The 20,199-nt window shown below is 48.9% G+C and overlaps 1 protein-coding gene across 12 annotated transcripts in view; it reads left to right on the forward strand.

Moving 5' to 3' along the window:
* The window catches only part of LOC118379593 (NLR family CARD domain-containing protein 3-like), a 40,713-nt gene that overhangs the window by 10,383 nt on the left and 10,131 nt on the right, over positions 1–20,199 (forward strand). For all 12 annotated transcript variants that reach the window (XM_052526420.1, XM_052526424.1, XM_052526421.1 and 9 more), the window contains 4 exons: positions 1,830–3,621; positions 3,760–3,933; positions 8,426–8,578; positions 9,687–9,733. In XM_052526420.1, coding sequence (XP_052382380.1) covers positions 1,830–3,621; positions 3,760–3,933; positions 8,426–8,578; positions 9,687–9,733 — 2,166 coding nt within the window. The remainder of the gene's footprint in view (positions 1–1,829; positions 3,622–3,759; positions 3,934–8,425; positions 8,579–9,686; positions 9,734–20,199) is intronic.

The raw sequence follows: 20,199 nt of genomic DNA on the forward strand, positions 1-20,199 counted from the left end.
GTCGTATGCTAAATATATAATATGTGTGCAAACATTCAGACTTTAATCTTGAGATACAGTAAATCAAAACTCTAGTAACCTTTCATCTTGAGATCCTAGATCCAGTAAATCAAAACTCTAGTAACCTTTCATCTTGAGATCCTAGATACAGTAAATCAAGACTCTAGTAACACGTATGTTTTAGTTAAGTTTAGCTTTATTTTGCATACATGTACAAACAAACAGCAACAAATTGTCAATGTTGGTGAAGCTACTCAGAATATTTGTGATTTATTTTACCTTTATTTAACTAGGCAAGTCAGTTAAGAACAAATTCTTATTTTCAATGACGGCCTAGGAACAGTGGGTTAACTGCCTGTTCAGGGGCAGAACGACAGATTTGTACCTTGTCAACTCAGGGATTTGAACTATGAGCAACCTTCCGTTTACTAGTCCAACGCTCTAACCACTAGGCTACCCTGCCGCCTCTACACTCTAACCACTAGGCTACCCTGCCGCCTCTACACTCTAACCACTAGGCTACCCTGCCGCCTCTACACTCTAACCACTAGGCTACCCTGCCGCCTCTACACTCTAACCACTAGGCTACCCTGCCGCCTCTACACTCTAACCACTAGGCTACCCTGTCGCCTCTACACTCTAACCACTAGGCTACCCTGCCGCCTCTACACTCTAACCACTAGGCTACCCTGCCGCCTCTACACTCTAACCACTAGGCTACCCTGCCGCCCCTCCACTCTAACCACTAGGCTACCCTGCCGCCTCTACACTCTAACCACTAGGCTACCCTGCCGCCTCTACACTCTAACCACTAGGCTACCCTGCCGCCTCTACACTCTAACCACTAGGCTACCCTGCCGCCTCTACACTCTAACCACTAGGCTACCCTGCCGCCCCTCCCTCTAACCACTAGGCTACCCTGCCGCCTCTACACTCTAACCACTAGGCTACCCTGCCGCCTCTACACTCTAACCACTAGGCTACCCTGCCGCCTCTACACTCTAACCACTAGGCTACCCTGCCGCCTCTACACTCTAACCACTAGGCTACCCTGCCGCCCTCCACTCTAACCACTAGGCTACCCTGCCGCCTCTACACTCTAACCACTAGGCTACCCTGCCGCCTCTACTCTAACCACTAGGCTACCCTGCCGCCTCTACACTCTAACCACTAGGCTACCCTGCCGCCTCTACACTCTAACCACTAGGCTACCCTGCCGCCTCTACACTCTAACCACTAGGCTACCCTGCCGCCTCTACACTCTAACCACTAGGCTACCCTGCCGCCTCTACACTCTAACCACTAGGCTACCCTGCCGCCTCTACACTCTAACCACTAGGCTACCCTGCCGCCTCTACACTCTAACCACTAGGCTACCCTGCCGCCTCTCCACTCTAACCACTAGGCTACCCTGCCGCCTCTACACTCTAACCACTAGGCTACCCTGCCGCCTCTACACTCTAACCACTAGGCTACCCTGCCGCCTCTACACTCTAACCACTAGGCTACCCTGCCGCCTCTACACTCTAACCACTAGGCTACCCTGCCGCCTCTACACTCTAACCACTAGGCTGCCCCATATAGATAGTTTACCAATGTGGCATTCTAATCATTGAAAATCCAAACAGTCCCAAAGCTTCATTCAAGATGACCAATTCATCAATCATTCTCAAAAAGCAGTCAAAGAACAAAAAGCTGATGCAAAATGTCAGTGCATTTAAAATAAAATAAAATAAAAAATACCATTAAATATCAATGTAAAAAAAGGGTTACCGGGAGCGATCATCCTCTGATCATCATTCCTCTGCATTGTTTTTTACATTTTGTAGATACACCTGCCGTGAAGTGCCAACGTAAGCTAAAATCTCATCTGAAAAATAAGTTTGAATGTGTATTGGAGGGAATAGCGGAACAAGGAAACTCCAGACTTCTCAGTAAGATCTATACAGAGCTCTATATCACAGAGGGTAGGTGTGGAGGAGTCAATAATGAAAATGAGATGACACAGATTGAGGCAGCATCCAGGAGACCAGCAACACATGAGACACCAATAAAATGCAATGACATCTTTCAGCCCTTACCTGGACAAGATAAATCTATCAGAACTGTGCTGACGACGGGAGTCGCTGGCATTGGAAAAACAGTCTCTGTGCAGAAGTTCATTCTGGACTGGGCTGAAGGGAAAGCAAACCGGGAGCTTCAATTCATATTTCCACTTTCGTTTCGGGAGATGAATTTGATGAAGGAGAGAAACCACAGCATGACGGAACTTATTCATCGCTTTGTCATGGAAACCAAAGAATCAGGAATCTCTAATTATGACAAGTACAACGTTCTGTTTGTCCTTGATGGTCTGGATGAGTGTCGACTTCCTCTAGACTTCAAGAACAACAAGATCTGTTTTGATGTCACAGAGTCTACCTCAGTGGACGTGCTGCTGACAAATCTCATCAAGGGGAATCTGTTTCCCTCCGCTTTCCTCTGGATAACCTCCCGACCTGCAGCAGCCAATCAGATCCCTCCGGGGTGTGTTGACCAGGTGACAGAGGTACGAGGGTTCAATGATCCACAGAAGGAGGAGTACTTCAGGAAGAGAATCAGTGATGAGAATTTGGTCAGCAGAATCATCTCACATATCAAGATATCAAGGAGCATCCACATTATGTGCCACATACCTGTCTTCTGTTGGATTTCTGCTACAGTTTTTGAGAACATAATGAAGACAGAAAAAAGAGTGATGCCCAAGACTCTGACTGAGATGTACATGTATTTCCTCATATTTCAGTCCAAACAGACACTGGTGAAGTTTGAAGGGAAAGAGCAGATCGATCAACACTGGGATAAAGAGAGCATTATGTCACTGGGGAAACTGGCTTTCCAACAGTTGGAGATAGGCAATCTGATTTTCTATGAGGAAGACCTGAAAAAATGTGGTATTGATGTCAGAGAGGCATCAGTGTATTCAGGACTGTGCACACAGATCTTCAGAGAGGAGAATGGGCTGTACCAGGAGAAGGTCTACTGCTTTGTTCATCTGAGCATCCAGGAGTTCATGGCTGCTGTGTATGTGTTCCTCTCAGTCGTCAACAACAACGTGAATCTAATGGCCAATCCGCAATCAACCTCTGCCAAGCTGCGGACCCTGTCGATTGACAACCGTCTAATCGACCTGGCAAGGAGTGCAGTGGACAAGGCTTTAGAGAGTGAGAGTGGACACCTGGACCTGTTCCTCCGCTTCCTTCTGGGCCTCTCATTGAAGTCCAATCAGGCTCTCCTACGAGGCCTACTGACACAGACAAGTAGCAGCTCACAGACCAATGAAATGATTGTCAAGTACATCAAGGCAAAGATCAGGGACAAGCCCACCTCAGAGAGATGCATCAATCTGTTCCACTGTCTGAATGAGTTGAATGACCATTCTTTAGTGGAGGAGATCCAAAGCTACCTGAGATCAGGAAGTCTCTCAGAAGCCAGCCTCTCATCTGCTCATTGGTCAGCTCTGGTCTTTGTGTTGCTGACTTCAGAAGAGAAGCTGGAAGTGTTTGACCTGAAGAAATACTCCAGATCAGAGGAAGGTTTTGTTAGGCTGCTGCCAGTGATCAAAGCCTCCAGAACAGCACTGTAAGTAAATGGATATTAAAAACGTAAACATCTGAAATAATGTTCATATTTACACCACAATAAAACATAATTACTGTTTTTTTTTTTAATCAAATAACACACAATTGTGAACATTTCCCATTTCTACTTTCCATTTAGGCTGAATGGATGTAACCTCACAGACACCTGCTGTGCTCCGTTGGCCTCGACTCTCAGCTCAAACTCCTCCCAACTGAGGGTGCTGGACCTGAGTGACAATGACTTGCAGGATTCAGGAGTGAAGCTGCTCTCTGCTGGACTGGAGAGTCCACACTGTCAACTGGAGACACTGAGGTCAACATGTACTTATTACAGTTCCACTATACTGTAGGCTGATATACACACTAAACACAAACGTTTCTGTGCCCCCAAAAAAAGGGTTATTTGGCTTGTTGCCATAGTGGATCCCGTTTTGGTTCTTTATAGAACCTTTTATGAATGTTCTATAAAGAACCATGCTACTAAGGTTCTATATGGAACCTATAAGGAACCCTTTCCTAATCACCCCCCAAAAAAAGGGTTCCCTTTTCTATGGTTCTTTATCAAACCTTTATGGAGAATGGTTCTATAGAGATAGATCCTATTGAAGAACCACACATATATATATTTTTAAATTCTGGCTATCCATATTATATACATTTTAAAAAGGTTGAATCAGGTTTGTTAGTTCTGTAACAGCAGGGAGTCTCTGAGGAGATCATTATGAACTACTGAGTTACTCAACCGTTCTCAATTGACAGAAGGACATACAGTATATGACGCTATCCCAAGACACCGTCACAGGCCACTGTCATGTGATGGTGTAACGGTTTTCATGTGGTGAAGGAGAGTCGGACCAAACTGCAGCGTGTCGATTGCGATCCATGTTTAATAAAACAACGTAACACGAATCAAAACACAAAATCAACAAAACAATAAACGTAATGAAAACCGAAACAGCCTAAACTGGTGCAAACTAACACAGAATAAGCACATCAAGACACTAAGGACATTCACCCACAACACAACCAAAGAATATGGCTGCCTAAATATGGGTCCCAATCAGAGACAACGATAAACACCTGCCTCTGATTGAGAACCACTTCAGACAGCCATAGACTTACCTAGAACACCCCACTAAGCTACAATCCCACTACATACACACCACATACAAAAACCCATGTCACACCCTGGCCTGACCAAATAAATGAAGATAAACACAAAACACTTCGACCAGGGCGTGACAGAACCCCCCTCCTAAGGTGCGGACTCCCGAACGCACCTCAAAACAATAGGAAGGGTCCGGGTGGGCGTCTATCCATGGTGGCGGCTCCGGCGCGGGACGTGGACTCCACTCAAACACTGTCTTAGTCCCTCCTCCTCGCGTCCTTGGATAGTCCACCCTCGCCGCCGACCATGGCCTAGTAGTCCTCACCCAGAACCCCACTGGACTGAGGAGCAGATCGGGACTGAGGGGCGGCTCGGGACTGAGGCAGCTTGGGACTGAGGGGAAGCTCAGGAGTGAAAGGAAGCTCAGGAGTGAAAGGAAGCTGAGGAGTGAAAGGAAGCTCAGGAGTGAAAGGAAGCTCAGGAGTGAGAGGAAGCTCAGGAGTGAGAGGAAGCTCAGGAGAGAGGAAGCTCAGGCAGGTAGATAGATCTACCAGATCCTGGCTGGCTGGTGGTCTCGGCAGATCCTGGCTGACTGGTAGATCCTGGCTGACTGGCAGATCCTGGCTGACTGGCGGATCTGGCGGATTCTGGCCGACTGGCGGATCCTGGCCGACTGGCAGATCCTGGCCGACTGGCAGTTCTGGCAGATCTGGAAGATCTGGCTGCTCCATGCTGACTGGCGGCTCTGACTGCTCCACGCTGACTGGCGGCTCTGGCTGCTCCATGTAGGCTGACAGCTCTGGCGGCTTCTTACAGACTAGCAGCTCTGGCGGCTCCGTGCAGATTGGCAGCTCCTTGCAGACTGGCAGCTCCTTGCAGACTGGCAGCTCCTTGCAGACTGACAGCTCCTTGCAGACTGGCAGCTCCTTGCAGACTGACAGCTCCTTGCAGACTGACAGCTCTGGCTGCTTCATGCAGACTGACAGCTCCTTACAGACTGACAGCTCCTTGCAGACTGACAGCTCCTTGCAGACTGGCAGCTCCTTGCAGACTGGCAGCTCCTTGCAGACTGACAGCTCCTTGCAGACTGACAGCTCTGGCTGCTCTATGCAGGCTGACAGCTCAGGCTGCCTCATGCAGACTGACAGCTCTGGCTGCTCCATGTAGACTGACAGCTCTGACTGCTCCATGCAGGCTGGCAGCTCTGACTGCTCCATGCAGGCTGGCAGCACCTTGCAGACTGGCAGCTCATTGCAGACTGGCAGCTCCTTGCAGACTGGCAGCTCTGACTGCTCCATGCAAGCTGGCAGCTCTGACTGCTCCATGCAAGCTGGCAGCTCCTTGCAGACTGACAGCTCTGGCTGCTCCATGCAGGCTGGCAGCACCTTGCAGACTGGCAGCTCCTTGCAGACTGACAGCTCTGGCTGCTCCATGTAGACTGGCAGCTCTGGCTGCTCCATGCAGGCTGACAACTCTGACTGCTCCATGCAGGCTGACAGCTCTGGCTGCACTGAACAAACAGGAGACTCCAGCAGCGCTGTAGAGGAAGAAGGCTCTAGCTGCGCTGAACAGGCGGGAGACTCCGGTAGCGCAGGAGAGGAGAAAGGCTCTGATAGCGCTGAACAGGCGGGAGGCTCCGGCAGCGCTGGAGAGGCGGGAGACTCCGACAGTGCAGGAGAGGCGAGGCGCACTGTAGGCCTGATGCGTGGTGCTGGTACTGGTGGTACTGAACCGAGGACACGCACAGGAAGCCTGATGCGGGGAGCTGCTACCGGAGGGCTGGGGTGTGGAGGTGGTACTGGATAGACCGGACTGTGCAGGTGCACTGGAGCTCTTGAGCACCGAGCCTGCCCAACCTTACCTGGTTGAATACTCTCGGTCGCCCTGCCAGTGCGGCGAGGTGGAATAGCCCGCACTGGGCTATGCAGGCGAACCGGAGGCACCGAGCGCAAGGCTGGTGCCGTGTAAGCCGGCCCAAGGAGACGCACTGGGGACCAGATGCGTAGAGCCGGCCTCATGGCATTTGGCTCGACGCTCAATCTAGCCCGGCCGATACGCGGAGCTGGAATATACCGCACCGGGCTATGCACCCGCACTGGAGACACCGTGCGCACCACAGCATAACACGGTGCCTGCCCGGTCTCTCTAGCCCCCCGGTAAGCACAGGGAGTTTGCGCAGGTCTCCTACCTGGTGCTGCCATACTCCCTGTGAGCCACCCCCCAATACATTTTTGGGGCTGACTCCCGGGCTTCCTTGCCAAACGTGTTCCCTCATATCGCCGGCTCCTCTGCTCTCCTCGCTGCCTCCACCTGTTCCCATGGAAGGCGATCCCTTCCCGCCAGGATCTCCTCCCATGTGTAGCAACCCTTGCCATCCAATATATCGTCCCATGTCCATTCCTCATTGCGCCGCTGTTGCTGCCTTTGTTGCTTCTCCTGTGGCTCCTGCCTGTTGACACGCTGCTTGGTCCTGTGGTGGGTGATTCTGTAATGGTTTTCATGTGGTGAAGGAGAGTTGGACCAAACTGCAGCGTGTAGATTGCGATCCATGTTTAATAAAACAACGTAACACGAATCAAAACACAAACTCAACAAAACAATAAACGTAATGAAAACCGAAACAGCCTAAACTGGTGCAAACTAACACAGAATAAGGACATCAAGACACTAAGGACATTCACCCACAACACAACCAAAGAATATGGCTGCCTAAATATGGGTCCCAATCAGAGACAACGATAAACACCTGCCTCTGCTTGAGAACCACTTCAGACAGCCATAGACTTACCTAGAACACCCCACTAAGCTACAATCCCACTACATACACACCACATACAAAAACCCATGTCACACCCTGGCCTGACCAAATAAATGAAGATAAACACAAAACACTTCGACCAGGGCGTGACAGATGGCCTAACACAACATTAGATATACTGGTAAACACTCTCACGGGTGCACAAAAAGAGCTGTGTTTGCAAACCACGCCCCAAAATATTAGAAAGGGCCACCACCCCTACATTTTAATCATCACTCAAAGAGGAAAGGGACCCTTTTGTGAACCGCAAAGAACCATTAAAGGTCCCACATTTCCCAAAGAACCATTAAAGGTCCCACATTTCCCAAAGAACCATTAAAGGTCCCACATTTCCCAAAGAACCATTAAAGGTCCCACGTTTCCCAAAGAACCATTAAAGGTCTCAAAGGGTTCTCTGAGTCATCATGGTTCCACATAGAACCATCACATTTCCCAAAGAACCATTAAAGGTCTCAACGAGTTCTGCGAGTCATTATGGTTCCACATAGAACCATCACACTTCCCAAAGAACCCTTGAGGAACCCTCTTTTCTTAGTGTGTACCAGCCTAATATATTTGGGCATGAGAACTGAGTATTCACTGCTTCCAGTCTGTATTTTGTTGTCTTCCTTGTCATGTTATATGTTACATGTTATATGTTACATGTTATAAGTTACATGTTATATGAAGAGATGTATTAACTCAAATCAATGTGCAATAAACCACTCATTCTCTTTTGTAAAAAATAATAATAATAATGTTTTCATTGCAGTTGTTTATCTGGCAAAAAGAATGAAAAGATAGCTGCCCACTTAAGATTTTAGCAGTCCGTGTATAAAATAATGTTGGTGTGTAATGTGGAAATGCTTACGTGTAGAAATTATGATCAACTCTCTGCAGGCTGTCAGGCTGCCTGGTCACAGAGGAAGGCTGTGCTTCTCTGGCCTCAGCTCTGAAGTCAAACCCCTCACATCTAAGAGAGCTGGACCTGAGCTACAATCACCCAGAAGACTCAGCACTGAAGCTGTTCTCTGCAGGACTGGAGAAACTCAAGTATTTTGAGTGTTTGCCTCTATCAGTATTGTCTGCCTGCATGGGAGTGTGTTCCTGTGTCTGCCTGCATGTGAGTGTGTTCCTGTGTCTGCCTGCATGTGAGTGTGTTCCTGTGTGTCTGCATGCATGTGAGTGTGTTCCTGTGTGTCTGCATGCATGTGAGTGTGTTCCTGTGTGTCTGCATGCATGTGAGTGTGTTCCTGTGTGTCTGCATGCATGTGAGTGTGTTCCTGTGTGTCTGCATGCATGTGAGTGTGTTCCTGTGTGTCTGCATGCATGTGAGTGTGTTCCTGTGTGTCTGCATGCATGTTAGTGTGTTCCTGTGTGTCTGCCTGCATGTGAGTGTGTTCCTGTGTGTCTGCATGCATGTGAGTGTGTTCCTGTGTGTCTGCATGCATGTGAGTGTGTTCCTGTGTGTCTGCATGCATGTGAGTGTGTTCCTGTGTGTCTGCATGCATGTTAGTGTGTTCCTGTGTGTCTGCCTGCATGTGAGTGTGTTCCTGTGTCTGCCTGCATGTGAGTGTGTTCCTGTGTCTGCCTGCATGTGAGTGTGTTCCTGTGTCTGCCTGCATGTGAGTGTGTTCCTGTGTCTGCCTGCATGTGAGTGTGTTCCTGTGTCTGCCTGCATGGGAGTGTGTTCCTGTGTGTCTGCATGCATGTGAGTGTGTTCCTGTGTGTCTGCATGCATGTTAGTGTGTTCCTGTGTGTCTGCATGCATGTGAGTGTGTTCCTGTGTGTCTGCATTCATGTGAGTGTGTTCCTGCATGTCAAACCTGAGTTAGTAAGCAGCCTATCAGATGGAAGGAGACACTAGTGATCAAACCTGAGTTAGTAAGTAGCCTATCTTTGGTAGAGTGGGCAAGGCTCGCCTTGTTCCTCCCAACAGTCAAACAAACAGTGAGATATTGATTTTTTTTCTTTTTTCGTGAAAGTAACTCAACGTAATGTAACTAGTAATAAATGTGTTACCTTCCAGTAATATTGTCTGTAATATTGTTAAATGTAACGAGTAACTAATCCCAACACTTCATGTGTGTAAATCTGATATATATGAATCATTATCTTTTTTTTAATCCTTTGAATTTTTTTTTTACATAATCTTTTACAGTTTGGACAATGGTGAAGAGCGCCGGTTACAACCAGGGCTTAAAAAATGTAAGTGATGAATGCTTAAGTTAAACAATGTATTGAGCTGAAACAGGACTGTGGAGGCTCTGATGCAAAGTTCTGATTCAAGTTCCATATAGTGACCTGCGTTTCTTCCTAGACTCTAGGGCAGGGCGAGGCAACCCTGTTCCTAGGCTGCGTTTCTTCCTAGATTCTAGGGCAGGGCGAGGCAACCCTGTTCCTAGGCTGCGTTTCTTCCTAGATTCTAGGGCAGGGCGAGGCAACCCTGTTCCTAGGCTGCGTTTCTTCCTAGATTCTAGGGCAGGGCGAGGCAACCCTGTTCCTAGGCTGCGTTTCTTCCTAGATTCTAGGGCAGGGTGAGGCAAGCCTGTTCCTAGGCTGCGTTTCTTCCTAGATTCTAGGGCAGGGCGAGGCAACCCTGTTCCTAGGCTGCGTTTCTTCCTAGATTCTAGGGCAGGGCGAGGCAACCCTGTTCCTAGGCTGCGTTTCTTCATAGACTCTAGGGCAGGGCTAGGCAACCCTGTTCCTAGGCTGCGTTTCTTCCTAGATTCTAGGGCAGGGCTAGGCAACCCTGTTCCTAGGCTGCGTTTCTTCCTAGATTCTAGGGCAGGGTTAGGCAACCCTGTTCCTAGGCTGCGTTTCTTCCTAGATTCTAGGGCAGGGCGAGGCAACCCTGTTCCTAGGCTGCGTTTCTTCCTAGACTCTAGGGCAGGGCGAGGCAACCCTGTTCCTAGGCTGCGTTTCTTCCTAGATTCTAGGGCAGGGCTAGACAACCCTGTTCCTAGGCTGCGTTTCTTCCTAGATTCTAGGGCAGGGCTTGGCAACCCGATTCCTAGGCTGCGTTTCTTCCTAGACTCTAGGGCAGGGCTAGACAACCCTGTTCCTAGGCTGCGTTTCTTCCTAGATTCTAGGGCAGGGCTAGACAACCCTGTTCCTAGGCTGTGTTTCTTCCTAGATTCTAGGGCAGGGCTAGACAACCCTGTTCCTAGGCTGCATTTCAAACTCATTCAAGACACACCCTCATCCACTTACCCTTGGGGGAATCCCCAAGGCCATATTTGTCATCGGTCCAAATGATTAGCCAAGCAAGAGAAGTTTGCAATGCAAGTCCTTCTGCCTTCCTTTTTAATGGAGTTTACGAGTGCACAATTCTGTTCACTTCAGGGCCTGAAACACCCCATAACTCAATGTGGAGGCTATATACAGGTGGTACCGGTACAGAGTCAATGTGGAGGCTATATACAGGTGGTACCGGTACAGAGTCAATGTGGAGGCTATATACAGGGGGTACCGGTACAGAGTCAATGTGGAGGCTATATACAGGGGGTACTGGTACAGAGTCAATGTGGAGGCTATATACAGGTGGTACCGGTACAGAGTCAATGTGGAGGCTATATACAGGGGGTACCGGTACAGAGTCAATGTGGAGGCTATATACAGGGGGTACCGGTACAGAGTCAATGTGGAGGCTATATACAGGTGGTACTGGTACAGAGTCAATGTGGAGGCTATATACAGGGGGTACAGGTACAGAGTCAATGTGGAGGCTATATACAGGGGTACAGGTACAGAGTCAATGTGGAGGCTATATACAGGGGTACTGATACAGAGTCAATGTGGAGGTTATATACAGGGGTACAGGTACAGAGTCAATGTGGAGGCTATATACAGGTGGTACCGGTACAGAGTCAATGTGGAGGCTATATACAGGGGTACCGGTACTAGAGTCAATGTGGGAGGCTATATACAGGGGTACTGGTACAGAGTCAATGTGGAGGCTATATACAGGGGGTACTGGTACAGAGTCAATGTGGAGGCTATATACAGGGGTACCGGTACAGAGTCAGTGTGGGGTCTATATACAGGGGTACTGGTACAGAGTCAGTGTGGAGTCTATATACAGGGGGTACTGGTACAGAGTCAGTGTGGGGTCTATATACAGGGGGTACTGGTACAGAGTCAATGTGGAGGCTATATACAGGGGTACTGGTACAGAGTCAGTGTGGAGTCTATATACAGGGGTACTGGTACAGAGTCAGTGTGGGGTCTATATACAGGGGGTACTGGTACAGAGTCAATGTGGAGGCTATATACAGGGGTACCGGTACAGAGTCAATGTGGAGGCTATATACAGGGGGACCGGTACAGAGTCAGTGTGGGGTCTATATACAGGGGTACTGGTACAGAGTCAGTGTGGAGTCTATATACAGGGGTACTGGTACAGAGTCAGTGTGGAGTCTATATACAGGGGGTACTGGTACAGAGTCAATGTGGAGGCTATATACAGGGGTACCGGTACAGAGTCAATGTGGAGGCTATATACAGGGGTACCTGGTACAGAGTCAGTGTGGGGTCTATATACAGGGGTACTGGTACAGAGTCAGTGTGGAGTCTATATACAGGGGTACTGGTACAGAGTCAGTGTGGGGTCTATATACAGGGGTACTGGTACAGAGTCAATGTGGAGTCTATATACAGGGGGTACTGGTACAGAGTCAGTGTGGGGTCTATATACAGGGGGTACTGGTACAGAGTCAATGTGGAGGCTATATACAGGGGGTACCGGTACAGAGTCAATGTGGAGGCTATATACAGGGGGTACTGGTGCAGAGTCAATGTGGAGTCTATATACAGGGGGTACCGGTACAGAGTCAATGTGGAGGCTATATACAGGGGGTACCGGTACAGAGTCAATGTGGAGTCTATATACAGGGGGTACCGGTACAGAGTCAATGTGGAGGCTATATACAGGGGGTACTGGTGCAGAGTCAATGTGGAGGCTATATACAGGGTGTTACGGTACAGAGTCAATGTGGAGGCTATATTCAGGGGGTACCGGTACCGAGTCAATGTGGAAGCTATATACAGGGTGTTACGGTACTGAGTCAATGTGGAGGCTATATACAGGGTGTTACGGTACCGAGTCAATGTGGAGGCTATACAGGGTGTTATACAGGGGGTACCAGAGTCAATGTGGAGGCTATATACAGGGGTACTGGTACAGAGTCAATGTGGAGGCTATATACAGGGGTACTGGTACAGAGTCAATGTGGAGGTTATATACAGGGGTACCGGTACAGAGTCAATGTGGAGGCTATATACAGGGGTGGAGGCTACAGGTACAGAGTCAATGTGGAGGCTATATACAGGGGTACAGGGTACAGAGTCAATGTGGAGGCTATATACAGGGGTACTGATACAGAGTCAATGTGGAGTCTATATACAGGGGGTACAGGTACAGAGTCAATGTGGAGGCTATATACAGGTGGTACTGGTACAGAGTCAATGTGGAGGCTATATACAGGGGTACCGGTACAGAGTCAATGTGGAGGCTATATACAGGGGTACTGGTACAGAGTCAATGTGGAGTCTATATACAGGGGGTACTGATACAGAGTCAATGTGGAGGTTATATACAGGGGGTACCGGTACAGAGTCAATGTGGAGGCTATATACAGGGGGTACAGGTACAGAGTCAATGTGGAGGCTATATACAGGGGGTACAGGTACAGAGTCAATGTGGAGGCTATATACAGGGGGTACTGATACAGAGTCAATGTGGAGGTTATATACAGGGGGTACAGGTACAGAGTCAATGTGGAGGCTATATACAGGTGGTACCGGTACAGAGTCAATGTGGAGGCTATATACAGGGGGTACTGGTACAGAGTCAGTGTGGAGGCTATATACAGGGGGTACAGGTACAGAGTCAATGTGGAGGCTATATACAGGGGGTACTGATACAGAGTCAATGTGGAGGTTATATACAGGGGGTACCGGTACAGAGTCAATGTGGAGGCTATATACAGGGGGTACAGGTACAGAGTCAATGTGGAGGCTATATACAGGGGGTACAGGTACAGAGTCAATGTGGAGGCTATATACAGGGGGTACTGATACAGAGTCAATGTGGAGGTTATATACAGGGGGTACAGGTACAGAGTCAATGTGGAGGCTATATACAGGTGGTACCGGTACAGAGTCAATGTGGAGGCTATATACAGGGGGTACCGGTACAGAGTCAATGTGGAGGCTATATACAGGGGGTACTGGTACAGAGTCAATGTGGAGGCTATATACAGGGGGTACTGGTACAGAGTCAATGTGGAGGCTATATACAGGGGGTACCGGTACAGAGTCAGTGTGGGGTCTATATACAGGGGGTACTGGTACAGAGTCAGTGTGGAGTCTATATACAGGGGGTACTGGTACAGAGTCAGTGTGGGGTCTATATACAGGGGGTACTGGTACAGAGTCAATGTGGAGGCTATATACAGGGGGTACTGGTACAGAGTCAGTGTGGAGTCTATATACAGGGGGTACTGGTACAGAGTCAGTGTGGGGTCTATATACAGGGGGTACTGGTACAGAGTCAATGTGGAGGCTATATACAGGGGGTACCGGTACAGAGTCAATGTGGAGGCTATATACAGGGGGAACCGGTACAGAGTCAGTGTGGGGTCTATATACAGGGGGTACTGGTACAGAGTCAGTGTGGAGTCTATATACAGGGGGTACTGGTACAGAGTCAGTGTGGAGGTCTATATACAGGGGTACTGGTACAGAGTCAATGTGGAGGCTATATACAGGGGGTACCGGTACAGAGTCAATGTGGAGGCTATATACAGGGGGTACTGGTACAGAGTCAGTGTGGGGTCTATATACAGGGGGTACTGGTACAGAGTCAGTGTGGAGTCTATATACAGGGGGTACTGGTACAGAGTCAGTGTGGGGTCTATATACAGGGGGTACTGGTACAGAGTCAATGTGGAGTCTATATACAGGGGGTACTGGTACAGAGTCAGTGTGGGGTCTATATACAGGGGGTACTGGTACAGAGTCAATGTGGAGGCTATATACAGGGGTACCGGTACAGAGTCAATGTGGAGGCTATATACAGGGGGTACTGGTGCAGAGTCAATGTGGAGTCTATATACAGGGGTACTGGTACAGAGTCAATGTGGAGGCTATATACAGGGGGTACTGGTACAGAGTCAATGTGGAGGCTATATACAGGGGGTACTGGTGCAGAGTCAATGTGGAGGCTATATACAGGGTGTTACGGTACAGAGTCAATGTGGAGGCTATATTCAGGGGGTACCGGTACCGAGTCAATGTGGAAGCTATATACAGGGTGTTACGGTACTGAGTCAATGTGGAGGCTATATACAGGGTGTTACGGTACCGAGTCAATGTGGAGGCTATATACAGGGTGTTACGGTACCGAGTCAATGTGGAGTCTATATACAGGGGGTACTGGTACAGAGTCAGTGTGGAGTCTATATACAGGGGTGATGGTACAGAGTCAGTGTGGAGTCTATATACAGGGGTACTGGTACAGAGTCAGTGTGGAGTCTATATACAGGGGGTACTGGTACAGAGTCAATGTGGAGGCTATATACAGGGGTACTGGTACAGAGTCAATGTGGGGTCTATATACAGGGTGGTACTGGTACAGAGTCAGTGTGGAGTCTATATACAGTGAGTACTGGTACAGAGTCAGTGTGGAGTCTATATACAGGGGGTACTGGTACAGAGTCAGTGTGGAGTCTATATACAGGGGGTACTGGTACAGAGTCAGTGTGGGGTCTATATACAGGGGGTACTGGTACAGAGTCAATGTGGAGGCTATATACAGGGGGTACTGGTACAGAGTCAGTGTGGAGTCTATATACAGGGGGTACTGGTACAGAGTCAGTGTGGGGTCTATATACAGGGGGTACTGGTACAGAGTCAATGTGGAGGCTATATACAGGGGTACCGGTACAGAGTCAATGTGGAGGCTATATACAGGGGGAACCGGTACAGAGTCAGTGTGGGGTCTATATACAGGGGGTACTGGTACAGAGTCAGTGTGGAGTCTATATACAGGGGGTACTGGTACAGAGTCAGTGTGGGGTCTATATACAGGGGGTACTGGTACAGAGTCAATGTGGAGGCTATATACAGGGGGTACCGGTACAGAGTCAATGTGGAGGCTATATACAGGGGGTACCGGTACAGAGTCAGTGTGGGGTCTATATACAGGGGGTACTGGTACAGAGTCAGTGTGGAGTCTATATACAGGGGGTACTGGTACAGAGTCAGTGTGGGGTCTATATACAGGGGGTACTGGTACAGAGTCAATGTGGAGTCTATATACAGGGGGTACTGGTACAGAGTCAGTGTGGGGTCTATATACAGGGGGTACTGGTACAGAGTCAATGTGGAGGCTATATACAGGGGGTACCGGTACAGAGTCAATGTGGAGGCTATATACAGGGGGTACTGGTGCAGAGTCAATGTGGAGTCTATATACAGGGGGTACCGGTACAGAGTCAATGTGGAGGCTATATACAGGGGGTACCGGTACAGAGTCAATGTGGAGTCTATATACAGGGGGTACCGGTACAGAGTCAATGTGGAGGCTATATACAGGGGTACTGGTGCAGAGTCAATGTGGAGGCTATATACAGGGGTTACGGTACAGAGTCAATGTGGAGGCTATATTCAGGGGGTACCGGTACAGAGTCAATGTGGAAGCTATATACAGGGTGTTACGGTACTGAGTCAATGTGGAGGCTATATACAGGGTGTATACGGTACCGAGAGTCAATGTGGAGGCTATATACAGGGTGTTACGGGGGTACCGAGTCAATGTGGAGGCTATATACAGGGGGTACAGGTACAGAGTCAATGTGGAGGCTATATACAGGGGGTACTGATACAGAGTCAATGTGGAGGTTATATACAGGGGGTACCGGTACAGAGTCAATGTGGAGGCTATATACAGGGGGTACAGGTACAGAGTCAATGTGGAGGCTATATACAGGGGGTACAGGTACAGAGTCAATGTGGAGGCTATATACAGGGGTACTGATACAGAGTCAATGTGGAGGTTATATACAGGGGTACAGGTACAGAGTCAATGTGGAGGCTATATACAGGGGTACCGGTACAGAGTCAATGTGGAGGCTATATACAGGGGGTACCGGTACAGAGTCAATGTGGAGGCTATATACAGGGGTACTGGTACAGAGTCAATGTGGAGGCTATATACAGGGGTACTGGTACAGAGTCAATGTGGAGGCTATATACAGGGGTACTGGTACAGAGTCAGTGTGGGGTCTATATACAGGGGTACTGGTACAGAGTCAGTGTGGAGTCTATATACAGGGGTACTGGTACAGAGTCAGTGTGGGTCTATATACAGGGGTACTGGTACAGAGTCAATGTGGAGGCTATATACAGGGGTACTGGTACAGAGTCAGTGTGGAGTCTATATACAGGGGTACTGGTACAGAGTCAGTGTGGGTCTATATACAGGGGTACTGGTACAGAGTCAATGTGGAGGCTATATACAGGGGGTACCGGTACAGAGTCAATGTGGAGGCTATATACAGGGGGACCGGTACAGAGTCAGTGTGGAGTCTATATACAGGGGGTACTGGTACAGAGTCAGTGTGGAGTCTATATACAGGGGTACTGGTACAGAGTCAGTGTGGAGTCTATATACAGGGGTACTGGTACAGAGTCAATGTGGAGGCTATATACAGGGGGTACTGTACAGAGTCAATGTGGAGGCTATATACAGGGGGTACCGGTACAGAGTCAGTGTGGGGTCTATATACAGGGGTACTGGTACAGAGTCAGTGTGGAGTCTATATACAGGGGTACTGGTACAGAGTCAGTGTGGGGTCTATATACAGGGGTACTGGTACAGAGTGAATGTGGAGTCTATATACAGGGGTACTGGTACAGAGTCAGTGTGGAGGTCTATATACAGGGGTACTGGTACAGAGTCAATGTGGAGGCTATATACAGGGGTACCGGTACAGAGTCAATGTGGAGGCTATATACAGGGGTACTGGTGCAGAGTCAATGTGGAGTCTATATACAGGGGGTACCGGTACAGAGTCAATGTGGAGGCTATATACAGGGGTACTGGTACAGAGTCAATGTGGAGTCTATATAGAGGGGTACCGGTACAGAGTCAATGTGGAGGCTATATACAGGGGTACTGGTGCAGAGTCAATGTGGAGGCTATATACAGGGTGTTACGGTACAGAGTCAATGTGGAGGGTATATTCAGGGGTACCGGTACCGAGTCAATGTGGAGTCTATATACAGGGTGTTACGGTACTGAGTCAATGTGGAGGCTATATACAGGGGTTACGGTACCGAGTCAATGTGGAGGCTATATACAGGGTGTTACGGTACCGAGTCAATGTGGAGTCTATATACAGGGGTACTGGTACAGAGTCAGTGTGGAGTCTATATACAGGGGTACTGGTACAGAGTCAGTGTGGAGTCTATATACAGGGGTACTGGTACAGAGTCAGTGTGGAGGTCTATATACAGGGGTACTGGTACAGAGTCAATGTGGAGGCTATATACAGGGGTACTGGTACAGAGTCAATGTGGGGTCTATATACAGGGGGTACTGGTACAGAGTCAGTGTGGAGTCTATATACAGGGGTACTGGTACAGAGTCAGTGTGGAGTCTATATACAGGGGTACTGGTACAGAGTCAGTGTGGGGTCTATATACAGGGGTACTGGTACAGAGTCAGTGTGGGGTCTATATACAGGGGTACTGGTACAGAGTCAATGTGGAGGCTATATACAGGGGGTACCGGTACAGAGTCAATGTGGAGTCTATATACAGGGGGTACCGGTACAGAGTCAATGTGGAGGCTATATACAGGGGGTACTGGTGCAGAGTCAATGTGGAGGCTATATACAGGGTGTTACGGTACAGAGTCAATGTGGAGGCTATATTCAGGGGGTACCGGTACCGAGTCAATGTGGAGGCTATATACAGGGTGTTACGGTACTGAGTCAATGTGGAGGCTATATACAGGGTGTTACGGTACCGAGTCAATGTGGAGGCTATATACAGGGTGTTACGGTACCGAGTCAATGTGGAGGCTATATACAGGGGGTACAGGTACAGAGTCAATGTGGAGGCTATATACAGGGGGTACTGATACAGAGTCAATGTGGAGGTTATATACAGGGGGTACCGGTACAGAGTCAATGTGGAGGCTATATACAGGGGGTACAGGTACAGAGTCAATGTGGAGGCTATATACAGGGGGTACAGGTACAGAGTCAATGTGGAGGCTATATACAGGGGGTACTGATACAGAGTCAATGTGGAGGTTATATACAGGGGTACAGGTACAGAGTCAATGTGGAGGCTATATACAGGTGGTACCGGTACAGAGTCAATGTGGAGGCTATATACAGGGGGTACCGGTACAGAGTCAATGTGGAGGCTATATACAGGGGGTACTGGTACAGAGTCAATGTGGAGGCTATATACAGGGGGTACTGGTACAGAGTCAATGTGGAGGCTATATACAGGGGGTACCGGTACAGAGTCAGTGTGGAGTCTATATACAGGGGGTACTGGTACAGAGTCAGTGTGGAGTCTATATACAGGGGGTACTGGTACAGAGTCAGTGTGGGGTCTATATACAGGGGGTACTGGTACAGAGTCAATGTGGAGGCTATATACAGGGGTACTGGTACAGAGTCAGTGTGGAGTCTATATACAGGGGTACTGGTACAGAGTCAGTGTGGGGTCTATATACAGGGGTACTGGTACAGAGTCAATGTGGGGGTAGGCTATATACAGGGGTACCGGTACAGAGTCAATGTGGAGGCTATATACAGGGGGAACCGGTACAGAGTCAGTGTGGGGTCTATATACAGGGGGTACCGGTACAGAGTCAGTGTGGAGTCTATATACAGGGGGTACTGGTACAGAGTCAGTGTGGAGTCTATATACAGGGGGTACTGGTACCGAGTCAGTGTGGAGGCTATATACAGGGGGTACCGGTACAGAGTCAATGTGGAGGCTATATACAGGGGGTACCGGTACAGAGTCAGTGTGGAGTCTATATACAGGGGGTACTGGTACAGAGTCAGTGTGGAGTCTATATACAGGGGGTACTGGTACAGAGTCAGTGTGGAGTCTATATACAGGGGGTACTGGTACAGAGTGAATGTGGAGTCTATATACAGGGGGTACTGGTACAGAGTCAGTGTGGAGTCTATATACAGGGGGTACTGGTACAGAGTCAATGTGGAGGCTATATACAGGGGGTACCGGTACAGAGTCAATGTGGAGTCTATATACAGGGGTACTGGTGCAGAGTCAATGTGGAGTCTATATACAGGGGGTACCGGTACAGAGTCAATGTGGAGGCTATATACAGGGGTACTGCGGTACAGAGTCAATGTGGAGTCTATATACAGGGGGTACCGGTACAGAGTCAATGTGGAGGCTATATACAGGGGGTACTGGTGCAGAGTCAATGTGGAGGCTATATACAGGGTGTTACGGTACAGAGTCAATGTGGAGGCTATATTCAGGGGGTACCGGTACCGAGTCAATGTGGAAGCTATATACAGGGTGTTACGGTACTGAGTCAATGTGGAGGCTATATACAGGGTGTTACGGTACCGAGTCAATGTGGAGGCTATATACAGGGTGTTACGGTACCG

The sequence above is a fragment of the Oncorhynchus keta genome, chromosome 10, assembly GCF_023373465.1.
Source record: "Oncorhynchus keta strain PuntledgeMale-10-30-2019 chromosome 10, Oket_V2, whole genome shotgun sequence".
NCBI classification, from domain to species: Eukaryota; Metazoa; Chordata; class Actinopteri; order Salmoniformes; family Salmonidae; genus Oncorhynchus; species Oncorhynchus keta.